The sequence below is a fragment of the Eschrichtius robustus genome, chromosome 11, assembly GCF_028021215.1.
Source record: "Eschrichtius robustus isolate mEscRob2 chromosome 11, mEscRob2.pri, whole genome shotgun sequence".
Classification (NCBI taxonomy): Eukaryota; Metazoa; Chordata; class Mammalia; order Artiodactyla; family Eschrichtiidae; genus Eschrichtius; species Eschrichtius robustus.
The window spans coordinates 81,032,573-81,054,789 of NC_090834.1; the positions used below are offsets into that span (position 1 = coordinate 81,032,573).

General features: G+C 35.2%; 1 protein-coding gene across 1 annotated transcript in view; it reads left to right on the forward strand.

Moving 5' to 3' along the window:
* The window catches only part of LUZP2 (leucine zipper protein 2), a 228,118-nt gene that overhangs the window by 198,136 nt on the left and 7,765 nt on the right, over positions 1-22,217 (forward strand). Inside the window, exon 7 of the mRNA XM_068555794.1 lies at positions 10,119-10,211. Within this exon, the coding sequence (XP_068411895.1) occupies positions 10,119-10,211 (93 nt within the window). The remainder of the gene's footprint in view (positions 1-10,118; positions 10,212-22,217) is intronic.

Consider the following 22,217-nt stretch of genomic DNA (forward strand, 5'->3'; position numbering starts at 1 on the left):
GAATTTTTGAAGCCTTGCATATCCCTATCATATTTTAGGACTTTATGAATAAATGATTTCTCTTGTGGTCTAATTCAATACTTTTAAGATTATTCTATTGATTGGACTTCTACCATCTACAATAGGTAAAATATGTAATAGGCATATGGTAGTATATAGCCAAAAAGATAATTTGGAAAGTTATTAAATTAGAACTTCTCTAACCATTTTGTAATTATACGAGGGCATTCTGAAAACAGCACAGCAGAAAGAGGAAAAGCTACTGGATCATGGTGACATTACTGAATTACAGAATTAACCAAATTAGAAATCCTCTACTTTGGGATTTCTTATGCTAGATAATAAGCCCTTAGAGTTTAAGCTATTTTTGGTTTAGGATTATGTAACTCACAACTAAATGATTTCTAACTGATATGGAGTTCTCAGCATAATAAGGGAGACAGATAATTAAATGCGTCAAAAATCAAAACGAAAATACATCCATGGAAAAAATCTTTTGGAAGGACGGAGGGTGAAGAAAATTTTTATCTTCCATGAGAGATTTTGGGAAGACTCTTTAGTGCAGGTTATATTCAAATTATGTTTTCAAAAATAAGTGGGAATTTATAATGAAAATGATTTGGGGGAAAGTAGAAGAAATAACCATGGCAGAGGGACAGAGCCAGGAGAGGAACTGTTATGAATAATGGAAAACATGAAAACACTGTCTGTGAACCCATGCGTGTGTGTGTGTGGTGTGTGTGCACGCACATACACATGTGAGAGGGAAGAGAAAGAGAACGGATGGAGAAAGAGACACACATACTCAGAAGGAGAGACATACACACACATACTCAGAGAGAGAGAAGGAGAGAGAGAGAGAAGAAGGGAGGGAGGGAAGGAGAGAGAGAGAGAAAATGGGCATGTATAGAAAGAGGTTAAAGGGTTAAAGAGCAGATTTTGAAGGAGCTTCTATTTCCAGACCCAGGAATTTTCATGTTAACCTGAACATAGAAGGGAGCCAACCGAGGAAGGTCAGCATGATCTGTTTCAGCTTTGTCCTTTATTACTTTGCTCTGTCAGCATTTTGGAGGATGCAACATAGGGGAATATAGGGAATCTGTGTGGAATGGAGGCGGGGAGAAAAGAGGTAACTATATATAATGTAGATGACTTTGTGGGTAGAGCTGAAAATCAAAGTTGAGAGGTAGAATTAGGCAGACATTGAGACATCCATGCCCTGTACTCTAACCGGATGTTTCACTATTTTCACCTTTCCCCAGGCATACTGCTTCCTTTTGGTTCCTTAAAGTTAGAAAGTGTCCTCCTTCCTCAGTCCCGTGCCAATTCTGATCCTTTCATCTGGAAGGCACCCTGGCCTCTTTACCTGGGGAGGCACTGCTCATCCTCCAGGTCTCATTTACAAGAACACTCCTTCAGGAAAACTTACCTGACCCTCCAGGTGGGTCAGCTCACCCTATTGTGTGCTATTCCCTCAAAGCAATCTAAAATCTCCTCTCATAATCATTATCCACATTGTATTTAATTAAAGTTTCCTGGAAGTACTTGTTTTACACGCGGTTCTTCCACCAGACTGGGTGTTCCATGAGCGCAGGAACCACATCTGTTTTGTGGTCTGCCATGTTCTGGCCACGTCATGGTCACCCAATAAGTAGTTTTTGAATAAATGAATGACATACTTTTTACTAGCTTAAAAAGGAAGAGAGTGTGTATAAGTGTTGTGGCAAATGCTTATTTTATGAAGGAATGTACTTTACATCAGTTGTCCTTAATCATTGGGATTTTGCAGACTTTTTAATAATTTTATAAAAGCAATGGACTCTGTCCACAGAAAACAATACCTATAATTTAATATCAGTGGACATCAGTTTAAGAAGCCTGTTCTAAAGGTTATTTTTAGAAAGTTACAAAATTGAGTTTAGACTGAGAAGTTGAGGGTTATCTGGGCATTTTTAGCTTCTTTTTGTTTCCATTAAAATGAGATGAAAGGGAATACATTTAACAGGAAAGTCTCAGTATACTCAGGGGAATTGATTGATTAAAGTTTAGTAATTACAAACCATTTAATCTCTGGAGATGAACTGTTGCATTGTGAATACTGTTCTTTCTAATATGTTTCAGAGATGCTTTATTTAGAAAGCAGTTTATAAGAATGTAGGTTAAAAAATTGAGCTTATTGACCCCAAATATCGATTTTTTCCCCTAATCTTTAAAGTGGCCTTATATTAGAATTCACTATCATTAAGGAGTGAATATTTGAGTGACGTCTACCATTTGCTTGCTTGTTGTATTTGGGCAAGTTTCTTAAACTGTGAATTGTAGTTTCTTCATTCTTAAAAGGTAACATGGTTAGTTATTGAGACACAATGCATATACTTAGATTTTTCTGACACGTGGCAAGGACTCTATAAATATAAACTGATTTTTCTGACACATGGCAAGGACTCTATAAATATAAACTATTATTGTCATGCACCTCCCCCACAAAGAAAGAAAGAAAGGAAAAAAGCAAACAGGACTTTTTTCTTACTTTAGTTATTTCAACTTTTTAAACCAGTAAGTGTTTACTCTCACCTAAATTAACTTCCTTGTTCCAAATTTTAATCACACCATATCCATTCACTCTTCCAACCCATTTTCAAATCGTCCTCCTTGTGCATATGGACCACATACATCCATATATGTGATAATCAGGTTCCTGACTTATTCTAGGATCTGAAAGTTGTCAGCAATACCACAGGGCATAAGCAACATATTTACTGATTGTTCTTTGAAATTATTCAGAAAATAAATTATTGTTAAATGATTTTTCTGATATAAACAAAGATTTGTGTCATTCTGAAATATTAATAGACATTTATTACTTGTTAAGTAATTAGTAATTCAGTTTAGTAGAGCAGTATTCATATTCAAAACACTTTGGAAACACTAATATTCTATTTCTCATGATTAATTTAGAATAATTCTCTTGAATAAACAACATTTGCTATTATTTACATTACATTTACTTCATAATTCATTACCAACTGTGTTATTCAGAAATTAAGTTTAGAAATACCCATGAAAACTTTTTCTTCTCAATCTCCATAGGTGTTATTTTATAGTATATAAAAATGTGTGTGTATGTATGTACACAGACTTAACTGAATCGTGTGGCAATGACTGAAGTTAACAAGCACCAACCCTATGAGTAATTATGTCTAAGGTTGTCAAGGTGTTAAGTATTATTGTTTATATCCCACCTAAGTTCTCCGTTACTTAGTGGATAAAGTCTAAACTCCTCAATCTGGAGGTCAAATCCATCAACTACTTGACATAACTTATTTTTCCACTTTTGAAAGTTTCGCCTTGAAGCACGTTCATGTACTATTTTTAATTCTCACAAACCTCATTTTGTTTTAGAACTCTCTCCTTTTTACCTTTTCTGAGGTCTAAATCCTCTTCCCCAATTCCTCTTTTCCTTATGTCAAAATCTGATTCTATAAGACCGTCCTCAAGTCTAGTTTCTAGCCTCAATTCCTCCATCATATTGCTTAAAATTCCTTTGACTAGGATAAATCTTGCTCTTACATATAATATTTTATGTTTTTTAGCATTTTATTCTTATTTTAGAAACAGTCTATGCTATTTCAGGAAAATATAAACAGAAAACAGCAAAAGATTTAAAAACAGCATAGAACAACCCCATAATTCCTCCAAGTAGGAAAAAAAAATATCTCACATACTTTCTCTCATAAACTTTGCTTAGTACATACTCATTTTAATACACTTTCGCAGAACAGAATGATACTGTGCATAATGTTGTGTAAACCATGATATGTTAACAAAGTATGAAGGATTTCCATGTCAACAGATATATTTCGTAACTGACATAACATTTAATTATTTTATGTGTTTACCTAAGTTGTGTACATAATAATAAAACAAACACACATAAGTCCACCAACCAACATAAAAACATGTTTGGGGCATTATCAATATTACTGATATTAGGTGTGTATTCATGCACAATTCCTATGCTAGATTTTTACTGTTTTTAAATTTCTAAGCTCTGTCTGTGTGGGTATATGTATTGTACCATATTATCTTACCTTCAGGATAGAGAGGGAGATAGAGCAAGGAGAAAGCATTGTCCTTTCAACATTTCTGTTCGTTTGTTTAACACTCGGGGCCTTCTTCTCCCAAAATATGTTTAATTATCATTACAGACAATTTTTCTGGTCACTAACTTTGTCTCATTCTATGTACATGAATTAAAGTTAAAGAAGGAATGACTCTGGGAAGATCATGATTGGATGATAAGCACACCACCCCTCCTGATGATTTGATCTGTCAACAACCTGTAAATACATAAAACCATCAGAGATTTTTAGTAGGCCAAAATTAAAGAAGATGTAGGGAAATAAAATGATGTATTTAGCAGATTTAATTTAATTAACACATATGGGTATTTGTATTCTTCAAGTAGAGCATAACTTTTATATCCATTATTTTTTTTTAATTTTCTTAAAGCAATTACTTACTTGGTCAAAAAGCACGCTTTAATGAAGTTAAAGCATATTTTAGAAAACTAGACCCTAAGGCCAAGAATACTCTATAGATGTCCTCTTTCTTTTCACCAGTATCTCATAATACAGAAACGAGAGCCCCTGCGGAAAGTTATTATATATTTTGAGAGTGAAGTGGGGGCTTGTAGTAAATGGTGACAAATCCTGTCACACCTAGTAGAGAGGTATCACACCTAGTAGAGAGGTATCAAGATGGAGTTGGATGAACAAAGAAATCGGAATCTGACAGCTTGGGTTAAATCACTGGCTCTACCTATTTGATTTTGGTGACTCGGGGGACCTCTCAGAGTCTTAGTTTCTTTATTCCAAAGTCTTAGTTTCTTTATTCTTTATTCCAGAGCCTCACAGAGTTCAGATGAGACCTCATCTGAAGAGTTCTGTGATGTTTCTAATCTTTTAGATAATATCAAACATCTTCCTTTAGTCCACCTTGATGCTAGTTGTGAGAAGTTATAGAGATGAAAAAGGTATTGTTCTTGCCTTTAAAATGCTCATGATCTCATTTACTGGTCAGGACCCCTGAGAATTAAATTAAGTCAACAAAAGAAAATAACAATTTCAATCACTTCATTCATCTTTTTGGTCCTCATTACTAGGGAGATATGGCCCGCTTCATCCATTTCACCCACTACGCCCCAAACCCTACCTCTGGCAACCACCAATCTCTTCTCTGTAATTATAAGCTTATTTTCTTTTTCTGTATATTTTTAAAGTGAGATAATACAGTATTTGTCTTTCTCTGCCTGCTTGTTTCACTTAGCATAATACCCTCAAGGTCCATTCATGTTATTCCAAATGGCAAACTTTCATTTTTTTTGTGGCTGAATAATAGTCCATAGTGTATATACATATATACCATACTTTCTTTATCAGTGCATCCATTGATGTACACTTAGGTTGATGGGGCTGCATATATCTTTTCAAGTTAGTGTTTTTATCTTCTTTGGATAAATACCCAGAGGTGGAATTGCTGTATCATATTGCAGTTCTATTTTTAAATTTTTTAGAAACATCCATATTGTTTTCCATAGTGGCTGCACCATTTTACATTCCCATCAACAGCACACAAGAGTCCCCTTTTCCCACATCTTCGCCAGCACTTGTTATTTCTTGTCTTTTTGATAATAGCCATTCTAACAGGTATAAGGTAACATCTCATTGTGGTTTTGCTTTGCATTTCCCTGATAATTAGTGATGTTGAGCATCTTTTCATGTACCTGTTGGCCACAAGTATGTCTTCTTTGGGAAAATGTCTGTTCAAATCTTTGGCCCATCTTTTTTTTTTTTTTTTTTTTGGCCCATCTTTTAATTAGATTGTTTGTTTTGTTTTGTTTTGGTGTTTTGCTATTGAGTTGTATGAGTTCTTTATATATTTTGTTTATTAACACCTTATCAGATATGTGATTTGCAAATACTTTCTCCCATTCAGTGGGCTGCATTTTCATTTTGTCCATGGTTTCCTTTGCTGTGCAGAAGCCTTTTTGTTTGATGTAGTCCCACTTATTTATTTTTGCCTTTGTTGCCTTTGCTTTGGTGTCAGATCCAAAATATCTTCACCAAGATCTAAGTCAAGGAGTCTACCACCTAAGTTTTCTTTTAGGAGTTTTATGGTCTCAGCTCTTGCATTCAAGTCTTTCACCCATTTTGAATTAATTTTTGTGTATGATGTAAGATAGTGGTACAGTTTCATTCTTTCCTTAAAAATACCTTAGAATTTTCACATGGATTGCACTGAATCTGTAGATTGATTTAGGTAGTATAAGCATTTTAACAATTAATTCCTCCAATCCATGGGCACAGAATATCTTTCTATTTAATTATGTCTTCTGCAGTTTTATTATTATTGTCTTACATTTCAGGGTACAGGCCTTTTAACTCCTTGTTTACATTTATTCCTAGGCATTTTATTATTTTTGATGCAATTGTAAATAGGATTTTTTCTTAATTTCTGTTTCTAATTATTTGTTATTAGTGTATAGAAACAAAAGATTTTTGTACATTGTTTTTGCATCCTTCAACTTTACTGAATTTGTTTATTAGTTCTAATGGTTTTTTGAGTTTAGGGTTTTCTGTATATAATATTACATCATCTACAAATAGTGACAGTTTTATGTCTTCCTTTCCAATTTGGATAACTTTTATTTCTTTTTTCTGCCTAATTGCTCTGGCTAGGACTTCCAATACTGTGTTGAATAAAAGTGAAGAGAGTTGACATCCTTGTCTGTTCTTGATCTCTGAGGAAACATTTTCAACTTTTCACAATTGAGTATGACGTTAGCTGTGGGCTTGTCACATATGACCTTCATTATGTTGAGGTATATTCCCTCTATATCCACATTAAGAATTTTTATCATAAATGCATATTGAATTTTTTCATGTGCTGTTCCTGTCCGCTGAAATGATTGTGTGATTTTATCCTTCATTTTGTTAATATTGTGTATCACATTGATTGTTTTCTGAATGTTGAACCGTCCTTGCATCCCTGGAAGAAATCCTACTTGTTCATGGTGCCTGAAACATTTAGTGTCTTGTTGAATTTGGTTTGCTAAGATTTGTTGAGAATTTTTGCACCCATGTCCACGAAGAGTATTGGCCTACAATTTTCTTTTCTCATGGTATCCTTCTCTGGTTTTAGTATTAGGGTAATGCTAGACTCATAAAATGAGTTTGGAAGTGTTCTCTCCTCTTCTATTTCTTGGAAGAGTTTGAGAAGATAGATATTAATTAATTCCACTTTAATTGTTGGATAGAATTCACCAGTAAATCCATCTATTCCTGGACTGTGATACGTCAAGACAATGGAATATTAATCAACAATAAAGAGCTATGAGCTATCAAGCCATAGAAAGACATGCAGGGACCTTAAATGCACATTACTACATGAAAGAAGCCTATCTGAAATGGCTACATACTGTATGATTCCAACTGTGGATATTTTAGAAAAGGAAAAACTATGGAGAAAATTAAAAGACCAGTGGTTGCCAGGGGTGGGAAGGGTAGGGATGAATAGGCAGATCACAGAGGATTTTTAGGGCAATGAAAATACTATGTATGATAACATAAAGATGGATATATGTTATTATACATTTGTCCAAACCTATAGAATTTCGCCCAAGAGTGAATCCTAACATAAACCATGTACACTGGGTGATTATGATGTGTTAATGTAGGTTCATCCTTGATAACATTTGTACCACGCTGGTGAGTGATGTTGATAATGGGGGAGGCTATGCTTGTGTGAGAGGTGGGGCTTTATGGACAATCTCTGTACCTTCCTATCGATTTTGCTGTGAACCTAAAACTACCCTAAACAACAAACAAACAAATTTAAAAAACTGACAAAAAACATACTGCAGTTTAGGGGTTCTTGACCTAATTTAGCAGGGCAGCAGAAAACTGAGGCCCTCCAAAGTTGTATACATTGTCTAAGGCCCTTATTTATTTATGTGCTAATCCAGAACCAGAATTCACATTTCTTTAACTCCAAAATATGTTATCGTTCCCCAAAATCAGTTCCCATTCTTTGTTAATTCATCAGACTCAATAAGGCTTCTTTCTAAAAGGAGCCATTGGGGCTTCCCTGGTGGCGCAGTGGTTAACAATCCACCTGCCAATGCAGGGGACACAGGTTCAAGCCCTGATCTGGGAAGATCCCACATGCCGCAGAGCAGCTAAGCTCGTGTGCCACAACTACTGAGCCTTTACTCTAGAGCCCAGGAGCCACAACTGCTGAAGCCCATGTGCCTGGAGCCTGTGCTCAGCAACAAGAGAAACCACCGCAAGGCGAAGCCCGCACACCGCAAGGAAGAGTAGCCCCCGCTCGCCACAACTAGAGAAAGCCCGCACACAGCAATGAAGACCCAACGCAGCCAAAAATAAATTTAAAAAAATTAAAATAAAATAAAAGGAGCCATTTCACTGATAGCAAATGCTTACATTAAGGATTGCATGTATTACGCTTAATGCAACCAGTTCTGCAATTAAATACTAAGGTTTTGTATTTAAAGTAATTTAACTTTTTCATGCGTTGTTGCTCACATTGGTGAAGTGATGTATAATTTCCTCCAGTTGTTAAAAGTAATTAATATATGTAATTTTTTTTCCTGAAGCAGAGTTGAGATAACTTTCGTAAATAGATATAGAAATGGACAAACCAGGCACCCCAGTCGCTTAATATATGAGCACAAGGGTAGCCTTTGGCAAACTTATGGAGGAGTAAAGTTTCACTGTCATTCTTTTCCCCCTGCTCTTTCTGAACTTAATTGTAAATGAAGTCCCTTTTATATTTTGTCCAAAATAGCAAACGCCTACAAAAATAGATAGATGATAGGTAGATAGATAGATAGATAGATAGATAGATAGATAGATAGATGATAGATAAACAGAGAGATAAAACCTTTTATTCTGCACATATTTCTTACCTAAGTCTCACCACCAAAATCTGGGAGCATTTTCATAAATACACAATATTTGCATTAGAAAATATAATTAAGCAAACATTAACATTTATCAATATGGGCATATTTATATTTTAAGGAAGATATTGAATACCTACTCTAAAATGTAATCTCCATCATTGGTGAACTTGGTGTTATTTTTTACAGCTTACCTAGCTGGGTTAAGTTTCCCTCCTGTTGGTTTCAATGGCAAACCTCTATCTCAGCCCTTACGTTGTACTGTCAGTTTTATTTTATTGATTGACTCCCAGTATCATTCAAGTCTCTGTGATTACAAGCAATCAACATTGACCCTTACCAAATTAAATGAAGGAGCTTTAATGATAGAATATCAGGAGCTCATACTATCCAGGAGAAGACAGAAGTAACAAAGCTGGGAATGGGCAGAAACAGAGGGTGCTTCAGAAGACTGGGAATGTGAACCATAAGAAGTGTCTCATTGTAGAAACAACTTGGACAAGTCACCCTACTGGAACTAATGTACCTATTTAAGGCCTCTTTTTAATCTAGTCAGTATTTAATTTCAAGAATGAAGGTTCCAAAGACCTAACTTGGATCGTGTGCATTGGCATTTCTGTGTAGAAAGTAGCACAGAGAAATGTATAATAATATTTACGGTTTCTGGAGATATAAAACAGTACTTGGTTAGTGAAGCATTGGAGTGAATATAATTCTCTTTTGTAAATTACAGTGAGATGTTAGAAAACATCTTATTTCCTATTAAAAAAACAAGATGTGTGCTTATTATTTCCCAGATATACTGGGGTTTAAAATAAAGAGAAACGATAGGATTCCTGTTTTTATGAGGAACCAGGATCCTTAAAATAAAAGCTTATTATGCAAGAAATAAATGTTTCCAGTGGGAAAATAATCCCATTGGACAGCACTAATATAAAATTGAATAGAAATTATTTAATTTTACAGTTAATATTTAAGGTACAGTTTTTAAGATCTCTGATATATATAAATTTTCATTTTATTCTTTTTCTTTGAGTGTGATGTTGCCATTGTATCATGTTTTACAATAGTCCTAGGATCTCTCTGTTGAATCTATTTCTCTCTTTTTTAATGTTCTCTCTCTTTCTCTCTCAAGGCTCAACAAACCACTTCTGAAGCCCATGAGAGCTCTCAAGTTGAGACTACAAAGGAAGAATATCTGAGTACCCCTGAGTGCGATACTCAAATTGTAAGATTAATTTAAAATGTTTTTAACAACATTCAACATGAAAACAAGGACATAAGCATTTTAACAACCCTAGTTTATGCCACCATGAAACTTTCTATTTATATGTAATATCTACTATCTAAACAGTGTACTTTTAAATTTGAAAATACAGATAGATATGAATCATGTAGGTGTTCCACTAGGAAATGTAATCAGACAATTAGGGGTACTATGAACTTGACTTGCTAGAGAGGTAAGGGGGTCATTCCCACAATCACATGACAGAAAGCTATTAAAATGTTAAAAACAAACACAAACAAACAGAACTCCAAACAAAGAATGTGATTCAATAATATTCTCCCCAAGAAGCAAATAAACCCTGCATTATAGAGACATTACATTAGAGGAAGGGAGATTCTTACCCTTCAAATGATAATAGGAAATATGGAACTTGTACTCTGTGCTTTCACTTGTAATAAGTGAAATGAAATTTTATTTCTGGAACTTTGACACGATAACAGATCTATCATGTCTGGGCTTGAGGAACAGCAAATGACAACAGCTGTATTTAATAGATTCAAAGCTAGGCTTCAATCTAGTTGACAAAATGGAAATTATCTGCTGAAACTATTCATGATGGAAAAGAAATCAGGTGATTGATAGCAAAGGAAATAAGGCAGAATAGAAACATAAGTTAAACAAGTCAATCTCTTTTTCCTCTATTGACTGCCAAAGTAAATTTAGAAATATAAATTTCTCAACAATTTTGCCTTCACATCTTTGTATATTGAAGCATGTTCCAAAGCCATACAATTTAGAATATAAGGTTAGTGAGAAGTAGAAATAAAATATTCTGCAATTTACTTCCAAGGAAGGAAGAAGTCAAGAAGGTTTGGGGCAGGAAGGAACATTTTTGCTGTAGTTTGAAGAACAGATAGGTTTCTGACAGTGTGAGTGAATGTGCAGAGACAAGAAAACATCTGAATAATATAAGTAGAGAGTAGCATACAGAAAATGGTGGGATGTTGCCTAAGAAGATAATTTCGGACTTAAGTGGGAGGGGCACTGGATTCCCAAGCTAAGGAGTTTGGTTTGAATTAGGGATATAGTTAAGATTTTCAAATGTTTATGTCCAGTTAAATGATAAGACCATTGGGTTAATTTTAAGGAGAGTGCCCTTGTTTCTTGATATACTTTCCTAAAACTACCAAAAAATCATTTTGCAGTATATATGTATATCAAATCATTATGTTGTACACCTAAAACTAATACAATGTTACATGTCAATTATATCTCAATTTTTAAAAATTAAAAATAAATAAGAATCTTGGAAGCTTCTGGCCTGCACCCTTATGGGTAATGCTCAGGCTTGATCCTTCAATGTCCTGCTTTGAGCCCTTGGATTAGGAGGAATTCAGTTGCTTTTTTCCTGCCCTTGTACTGGTGTATCAGTGCCTTGAGCAAATCATTCACGTCATGAGGTGGCCAAAACATCTGAAAGGACAAAGAACCAGGACTTCATCAAACTTAACAAACAAACAAAATAGTCCCACTGAAGGCAAACCTGAAAAGTTCTATACGTTTTGCTAAGATTCCCCAAAGCAATATTTTGGTCTACTTTTCTTGTCAAGAGAGAGGCATAAATTATTTTTTTGTTGTTTGTTTGTTGCACTCTCTTTCTACTTTTGTTGTCCTTCCTTGTCACTAGCTGCTCCTCTCCCTTCAATAAGTCCCATAAGCATCTGCTACCTTGGTGGAGGCCCCGATCTGGGTCCCTTCAAAAAGCTGCCTCCACCTGTACCAGCATGAACGCTCTCTCTCTAACCTGATTTCAGTTCCCTAGGTTTTAGTCTTTGAAATCTCTACTTCCAAGCAGCTACACTTTCTAGTGCAGAGAGTGCTCAATATTTATAGGCTGTAGACTCAGTTACATGTAAAGGCCAAGAGAGTAATAAAAGTGAATGAGATAAGCCAGGTGTAAGCAGTAGGAATTAATCAGATTGCTGTGAACATCAGTTTTCCAATTCTACATCAGTAGTTGTTAGCCCTGTCCTCACTGTAGTATCACATGGAGGGCTTTTATAAAATACTGATGACCAGGACCAACCTCAGAAAAACTGACTCAAAAAGAAAGGAATTAGAACACTCCCTAACACCACACACAAAAATAAACTAAAAATGGATTAAAGACCTAAATGTAAGACCAGACACTATAAAATTCTTAGAGGAAAACATAGAACACTCTTTGACATAAATCACAGCAAGATCTTTTTTGACCCACCTCCTAGAGTAATGAAAATAAAAACAAAAATAAACAAATGGAACCTAAATAAACTTAAAAGCCTTTGCACAGCAAAGGAAACCATAAACAAGACGAAAAGACAACCCTCAGAATGGAAGAAAATATTTGCAAATGAAGCAACTGACAAAGGATTAATCTCCAAAATATACAAACAGCTTATGCAACTCAACATCAAAAAAACAAACGACCCAATCAAAAAATGGGCTGAAGACCTAAATAGACATTTCTCCAAAGAAGATATACAGATTGCCAACAAACACATGAAAGGATGCCAACATCACTAATTAGAGAAATGCAAATCAAAACTACAATGAGGTATCACTTCACACTGGTTAGAATGGCCATCATCAAAAAATCTACAAACAGGCTTCCCTGGTGGTGCAGTGGTTGAGAGTCTGCCTGCTAATGCAGGGGACACGGGTTCGAGCCCTGGTCTGGGAGGATCCCACATGCCGCGGAGCAACTAGGCCCGTGAGCCACAACTACTGAGCCTGCGCGTCTGGAGCCTGTGCTCCGCAACAAGAGAGGCCACGATAGTGAGAGGCCCACGCACCGTGATGAAGAGTGGCCCCCGCTTGCCACAACTAGAGAAGGCCCTAGCACAGAAACGAAGACCCAACATAGCAATCAATCAATCAATCAATCAATCAATAAAATCTTTAAAAAAAAAATCTACAAACAGTAAATGCTGGAGAGGGTGTGTAGAAAAGGGAACCCTCTTGCACTGTTGGTGGGAATGTAAATTGATACAGCCACTATGGAGAACAGTATGGAGGTTCCTTAAAAAACTAAAAATAGAGTTACCATATGACCCAGCAATCCCACTACTGGGCATATACCCAGAGAAAACCATAATTCAAAAAGTCATGTACCACAATGTTCATTGCAGCTCTATTTACAATAGCCAGGACATGGAAGCAACCTAAATGTCCATCAGGAGAGGAAGAGATAAGGAAGATGTGGTACATATATACAGTGGAATATTACTCAGCCATAAAAAGGAAAGAAATTGAGTCATTTGTAGAGATATGGATGGACCTAGAGAGTGTCATACAGAGTGAAGTAAGTCAGAAAGAGAAAAACAAATATTGTATGTTAACACATATGTAGAATGTAGAAAAATGGTATAGATGATCTTATTTGCAAAGCAGAAATAGAGACACAGACGTAGAGAACAAACATATGGTTACCAAGGGGGGAAGGGGGGGTGGGATGAATTGGGAGATTGGGGTTGACATATATACACTATTAATACTATGTATAAAATAGATAACTATTGAGAACCTACTATATAGCACAGGGAACTCTACTCAGTGCTCTGTGGTGACCTAAATGGGAAGGAAATCCAAAAAAGAGGGGATATATGTATACATATAGCTGATTCACTTTGCTGTACAGTAGAAACTAACACAACATTGTAAAGCAACTATAATCCAATAAAAATTAATTTAAAAAAAAAGAAAAATTGACTCAGCATCTTGGTATGTGGAGTCTAGACATTGGTTGTATTTATTTTTTAACTTCTCCAGGTGATTCTAATGTGCAGGCCAGTTTTACTAAAAAAATGTGTTTCACATGTACATGATTATTAAAATCATGTAAGGAGCTTTTAAAAATTAAGAATTTGAGAAGTTCTTCAGTAAGTTCTAAATAAATAGGACTAAGGGTAACCATTTTTTTTTTCTTTTTTTAAAAAAAATTAATTAATTTATTTTTGGCTGCGTTGGGTCTTTGTTTCTGTGCGAGGGCTTTCTCTAGTTGTGGCAAGTGGGGGGCCACTCTACATCGCGGTGCACGGGCCTCTCACCGTCGCGGCCTCTCTTGTTGGGGAGCACAGGCTCCAGACGCGCAGGCTCAGCAGTTGTGGCTCATGGGCCCAGTTGCTCCGCGGCATCTGGGATCTTCCCAGACCAGGGCTCGAACCCGCATCCCCTGCATTGGCAGGCAGATTCTCAACCACTGCGCCACCAGGGAAGCCCAGGGTAACCATTTTTTAACGTGGACTTGACAACACTCTTCCCAACCCAGGTGATTCTTAATTTGAAAAACATTGGTTTAGATAACACATAATACCTTTAGAGTGTTGTTTAGTAATAGAGTTTCTGCTTCTCAAACTCTGTTATATTTGCATTTAAAGACAGCAATGCCTAAATAAGGCTCTGTAATGGTAGTACGATGTGACTTTTGCTAGTAGGTAGAGGGGGTCCATCCCAGAACCCTTTGTTTATTATGCAGCCATATATAAGAGAAGCACGGATGTAGGACTGTGAAATTGATCAGGAAGCTAATGTGTGATTTTATCCATAACTAAGCCTTCCCTTGAGAGAGCTAGTGGACCATTATCTCCCCAAGCTATAGTTCTCAGAGTGTAATTAACCTTAAGCATGGAGAGCTCTATAGTTCCTTTCTAGCATTCCCCAATAATAAGAGAATAAGAGAATAATTCTGATGACTTCCTCCACCTTACAGGAAAAAGTGGGAGGATCTTTGGATTTATGAGAACTACTGTTACTCAGCTTGTCTAAATTCACCCAAAATATTCTGATTTGTGTTAAATAGCATGAAATGCATTGCTTCCGTTTCAATACAGCAATGTGAAAATAGCTTCAACTTGACTCTAACAAACTGGAGACTCAAGCTTCAGTTTGGGTTGCTTTAATCGAATATCCAAATAAGATATCAAAACATAATTTCATAAAGAAAAAACAAAATAAATGTACCTCCTCTTCTGATAAAGGGATTGGTGCATTTTCTGTTGTAGGAAGGATAGTTTTATCATGTTAGGCAGAAGTATAGTCTTATTGTCTTTATTTGGAGATTGAGTATGGTTAAAAGATGCATAGAAGTGCCAAGTTGATAAGAGGTGGATTTGTGATGATTAACTTTATGTGTCAAAATGACTGAGCTAAGGGATGCCCAGAGAGCTGGTAAAACATTTTTTCTGAGTATGTCTGACAGGGTGTTTCCAGAAGAGATTAGCATTTGAATCATTAGACTAAGAAAAGATCTTCCCTCATAAATATGGCAGGCATCATCTAATCCCATGAAGGTCCAAATAGAACGAAAAGATTGAGGAAGTACAAATTCTCTCTCTCTTTGAGCTGGGATATATACCTTCTTCTGCCCTCAGACATCAGAGGTCTTGCTTCTGGGGCCTTCCAACTCCAGGACTTAGCACCAGCAGACCACCCACCCCAGTTCTCAGGCCTTTGGCCTCAGGTTGGGAGTTACACCATCAGCTCCCCTGATTCGCAGCCCTTTGGACTTGGACTGAATTATGCCACCAGCTTTCCTGGTTCTCCAGATTACAGAGGGCATATCATGGCATGTCTCATCTTCCATAATCACATGAGCAAATTCCCATAAAAAAATCTCCTCTTAAATATCTATGTATATATTCTATTAGTTCTGTTTCCCTGGACAAACTAATACAATCATTTTTCCATATTTATATTTTATGTATTTTGAAATATTGGCATCAGGTTTTTTATAAAAGACTTTTTTCTTTAATCAGAGATTAATCAGTGTTACTTAGTTTTCTACAGAGAGAAAGTAGATGGTAGTTGTTGAGTTAAATTTTTACTTTAGTGCCCTTACTTGACAAAATTAATAGTTGGCAAATTTATTCCCATTTCTTTTTTTTAAAATGTTTTTCTGCTCTATGAAATTCAAAAATGTAGAAACTACTAAATGAGAAAATGTTTTAAATAATAAAAGCAAGATAAAATAGGGACCTGAATGAAGCCAATAACAAATAATTGAGAGCATGATATAAACAGAATATCAAAAAGAGAAATCCACAGGACTTTGTGTTCAAGCAAAGACGCAGGAATAAGGATGAAGTCTAATATGAACCCCAATTTTCATGTTGGCTGACTGGAGCAATTATATTGTTATTCTCAAACAAAATTAACTACTACAGGAGAAATTTTAAGTTAATTTTTGTTTATTTACTTCTGAACAGAAGAGGTTCATGCTCTCTTAAAAACTAGAATGGACAAAAATGCACGTTGGAGCTAATTATTTGTGAAAAATATGACAGTTTTTAAAAGCATGTCATTTGCATGCTGTAAAAATCACACATTTTAACTATATATTTCAATTATTCATTTAATTTACTGAGTTGTGTAACCATTACCACAGTCCAGTTTTAGAACATTTCTATCTTTCTAATAAGATCCCCCATGCCTTTTTTTACAGTTAATCTCTATAAAGACAGTCACTAACCTAGCTTCTATCAGTATAGATTTGCCTTTTCTGTAAATTTTATATAAATTGATCATATAGTGTGTGATATTTTGCATCTTGCTTCTTTCATATAGCATAATGACTTTAAGGTTCATCCATATTATAATATGTATCAGTAGTGTGTTCCTTTTTATTCTGAATAGAATCCATTGTATGGTTTTACCACATTTTCTTTATCCATTCACCAGCTGATAACTTTTTGATTTTTTCTACTTTTTGGCTATTATGAATAATGATACCATGAACATTTACATAAACATCTTTGTGTGGACATATGTTTTATTTTTCTTGAGTAGATACCCAGAAGTAGCATGGGATATGGTAAATTATTCCTTAACTGGTTAAGAAGCAGACAAACTTTTCCAAAGTGGCTGCACCATTTTACATCCTAATTGGGAGTGTATGAGAGTTTTATTTTCTCTACATCTTTGACACCACTTGTTACTGTCTGAATTTTTGCTTAAAAAGCAAATTCTAGTGAGTGTGAAGTCAAATTTCATTGCAGGCTTAATTGTTAATTCCCTAATGGTTAATAATTTGAGCATATTTGTATATACTTATTAGCAAGTCATATATTTTCTTTGGTGAAATTTCTATTCTAATAGTTTCCCCATGCTCTGCTGGGTTGTTTGTCTTCTCAGTGTTGAGTAGTAAGATTCCTTATATATTCTGGATGTAAATCCTTTACCAAATATATGATTTGAAAACATTTCTCTCCATATATTTCTTGTCTTTTCATTTTCTTAATGGTGTCTTTTAAAAAGTAATTAAGGTTTTTTAGTACAGTTTTAGATTTACAGAGTAATTGAGCAATAGTTCAGAGAGTTCCATATAGCAACCAGCCATCTTTCTGTAATTTATTTCTAGTTTAGTTCCATTGCAGTCTGATGGCATACTCTACACTTGTTCAAATGTATTTTATGGCCCAGAATGCAGTCTATCTTGGTAAATGTTCCATGTGACTTTGAGAAGAATGTGTATTCTCCTCTTCTTTGATGAAGTGTTCTATAAATGTCAATTAGATCCGTTTTATCTGCACTGTTGTTCAGATCAACTATATTCTTAGAGGTTTTCTCCCTGCTTGATATGTCCACTATTGATATAGAGTGTTGAAGCCTCTATAATAGTGGTTTGGTCTATTTCTCCTTGCAGTTCTATCAGTTTTTGACTCATGTATCTTGACATTCTGTTGTTAGGTGCATTCATGTTAAGAATTGTTATATATTTTTGTAGAATTCGCCCCTGTATTATTATACAAATGTCCCTCTTTATCCCTGATATTTTTCTTGGTCTGAAGTTGGCTTTGTCTAAAATTAATATGGCTACTCCAACTTTCTTTTGATTAGCATGGACTATCTTTCTGAGTCCCTTAACAACTTTTAATCAACCTGTGTCCTTATATTTAAAGTTGGTTTCTTATATACAACATCTAGTTGTGTGCTCTTCTCTTATCCCCTCTTACAATCCCTGTCTTTTATTGATATACTTAGACCCTTCACATTTAAAGTGAATATTGATATAGTTGGATTGATGTCTGCCATAATTTGTAACTGTTTTGGATTTATCACATCTTTCATGGGTTGTGAAAGAACCTTTTATAGAGAGTATATATAGAGTATTTCCAGTTCCTCTATTATAACATTGCTGTCATTCATTTCACTTAACCATAAGCTGTAATTACAAATACATTGTTGCTATTGTCATTTTGAATAGACTGTTATCCGTTTCATCAGTTAAGAACAAGATAAATAAAAACATTATTTTACCTCCACTTATTCCTTCTAGAACACTCTTCCTCTCTTTTTGTAGATCAGGGTTTCTGAACTATATCATTTCCTCCTGTCTGAAGGACTTTTAACTTTTCTTGAAAGGCAGGTATACTGGTGACAAATTCCCTCAGTTTTTGTTTTTCTGAGATCTTTATTTTTTCTTCACATTTGAAGGATAATTTTACTGGATAATATTTCAATTTCTTTAACACTAAATATTTCACTTCAATCTTTTCTTGCTTAAATTGTTTTTAAGTAGAAGTCTGAAGTAATTCCTATCCTTATTTCTCTGTCGTTAAGTTTTCACCTTTTGATTCTTTCAATATGTCTCTGTGGTTTTCTGCAGTTTGATGACATGCCTAGATGTAATTTTGTTTTTCTAATCTTCCAGGATTTGTGATTGAGTTCTGTCATTACCTTTGGGGGACTCTCATCATTCTTACTTCAAATATGTCCTCTGTTATTTTCTTATCCTTCTAGTATTTCCATTACCTCTACATTGCAGGTTTTCTAATTGTTTTACAGTTCTGGACATTCTGTCCATTGTTTAAACCCTTTTATCTTTGCATCTGTTTGGTACCTTTCTATCAACCTGTCTTCAAGTTCACTGATTTTTTTCAGTGGGCAATGTCCAGAATATTGATGAGCTCATCAAAGGCAGTCTTCATTTCTGTTACAGTGGGGTGTTTTTTTTTTTTGCTTTATTTTTAGCATTTCCATTTGATCCTTAGATTTTTCCATCTTATGCTTATATTACCCATTTGTTCATGCATTTTGTCCACTTTTCCCCTTAGAGCCCTTAGCATATCAGCCACAGTTATTTTTAAACTCCCAGTCTGATACTTCCAAAACATTTGCCATTTCTGAGTCTGGCTTTATTGCTTTTTTATCTCCTCAGACTGTGTATTTTTCTTGCTTTTATAATACTTCTAATTTCTTCCCAGTTTATTAAAATATAATTGACACATTACACTATGTAAGGTTAAGGTACACAAAGTAGTGATATTCTATATCTATATATTGTGAAATGATAACCATAATAAGGTTAGTTAACACATCCATCATCTTACACAGTTAATTTGTGTGTGTGTGGTGAGAACATTTAAAATCTACTCTCTCAGCAACTTTCAAATATACAATACAGTATTGTTAACTATAGTCACCAAGGTGTACATTATATTCCCAGAACTTATCCATCTTATAATTGGAAGTTTGTACCCTTTGACCACCTTCACCTACTTTCCCAATCCCCCCTCATGCCCCCGACAACTACCCATCTGCTCTGTTTCTATGGGTTTATTTTGTTTTGTTAGATTTCATATATGTAAGTAAGATTTCATATATGCTAGATTTCATATATGTGTTTTTGTTAGATTTCATATAAGTAAGTTAGATTTCATATATATAAGTAGATTTCATATATGTACGTATCTTAGCATAATCCCCTCAGTGTTTATCCATGTTGTCCCAAATGGCAGGATTTCCTTCCTTTTTTATGTCTGAATAATATTCATATACATATATATTCCTCTACTTATAACACTTTATTCACCTGGAATCTTAGGTTGTTTCCATGTCTCGGATATTATAAATAAGGCTGTATAACCCTCCCAGACTTCAGACAATGCTACAAAGGTACTGTAATCAAAACAGCATGGCATTGTCACAAAAACAGACATTTGGATCAACGGAACAGAATAGAGAGCTCAGAAATAAACCCACACATCTACAGTCAATTAATCATCTACAAAGTAGGTAAGAAAATACAGGAGAAAAGACAGTCTCTTCAGCAAGTGGTGCTGGGAGAGCTGGACAGCCGCATGTAAATCAGTGAAGTTAGAACACACCCTCACACCACACGCAAAAATAAACTCAAAATGGCTTAAAGACTTACATATAAAACATGATACCATAAAACTCTTAGAAGAGAACATAGGCAAAACATTCTCTGACATAAATCGTACCAATATTTTCTTAGGTCAGTCTCCCAAGACAATAGAAATAAAAGCAGAAATAAACAAATGTGACCTAATCAAACTTACAGGCTTTTGTACAGTAAAGGAAATCATAAACAAAACAAAAAGACAACCTCCTGACTGGGAGAAAACATTTGCAAACGATGCAATCAACAGGGGCTTAATTTCCAAAGTGTACCAACAAGTCATATAACTCAATAACAAAAACAAACAAACAAATAACCCAATTGAAAAATGGGCAGAAGACCTAAATAGACATTTCTCCAAAGAAGACATACAGATGGCCAACGGACACATGAAAAATGCTCAACACAGCTAATTATTAGAGAAATGAAAATCAAAGCCACAATGAAGAACCACCTCACACCAGTTAGAACGGCCATCATTAAAAAAATCTAGTCTTATTCACTCTTACTATCCAGGACAGAAACAGATGCAACTGGTGGAAACAACTATAAGGAGGAGAATATTTCAGTCAAATATAAAAGTGAACTCAGTGAAAAGCATCTGAAAATGGAATTAGCCTAGAATAGAGAATATAGTATATGATTGAATAATGAAAAATAACCATTCTGGGATGTAGTCAGGAAATGAAGCATTAGAGTAGAGGAAAAGAACTATCATGAGATCTTCCCATTCTGTTGCAGGATTCTGTGATCATCAGCAACCTCACTGAGTGCTGATGGGAACACATGCAATCTCTTAGTAAATAAATACCAAAGGTGATTCATTTTCATTCCTGTTGGTCATACCCTAGACTAAATAACATAGTAGAGAAAGCCTGGAAATTACCACTTTGCTGTTTCCTAGCACGTCACTATGGCAAGTGATTTTGTTATTCAGATCCCTTTTCTATAAAATAGATGTCAATGATTTTCAAACTCTTGCCTGCCTATGACTCATCAGGTCAGCCTGTAAAACTGCTTGTGGTAAGGCTCCACTCCCACCAATTATTCATCAGTAGATCTGGGACAGAGCCCAGGAATGTGTATCGTTTGAATAAACCCAGCTAGATTTTCTTCCATCTATATTTCCTGTTAAATATTTTGAGAATCTTTAATGTTGATTTCTTACAGGTTTATCATGATGATTGTATATCATAGATATTAAATTCACAGTGTTCAGTTTTATCATGGATGTCCTTATTAGTTCAGTCTAAAAAAGCTGCTCTGCAATTTTCATACTCAAGGTCTCAATATCTTGTATGGACAAGGTCCTAAACTTGGAATTAGAGACCATGCATATTCTTAGATAGCTTTGTGGGTTTGTTCCACTTCCTGCCCTACGCAGCCAGGCAGGGTCACCTAGGAAAATGGCCACTGGATTTCTTGACCCTTTTCTTAGTAGACATAGAAAACTTGAAATGGATCACCAAAAGCTTAACAGCATATTGGACTATCAGTTTTGGGGATGTTTAAATTCCTTTGAAAGCAGCTTTGCTTCAATGGTAATTTTGGAGTCACAGGGAGAAAGCAAAGGATGTACCTGCTTCACCCCATTTTCCTGCAGTTTGCAAATGTGCCTCATATTGTTTAATAGCATATCAAGGATTAAAGACATTGAACATTTTATTTTAATTTCCACATAGGTATTGAGACTTACTACTCAATGTAGATGTGCTTTACAGTGTTTCTGACTCCTCTAGGTAGCACACACTTAACTTTTCTTAATGTGCTGAGGAACCAAAAGGCAGCAATGGCTTATGTTTAGCATTGGAAGCACTCCTCGCTCA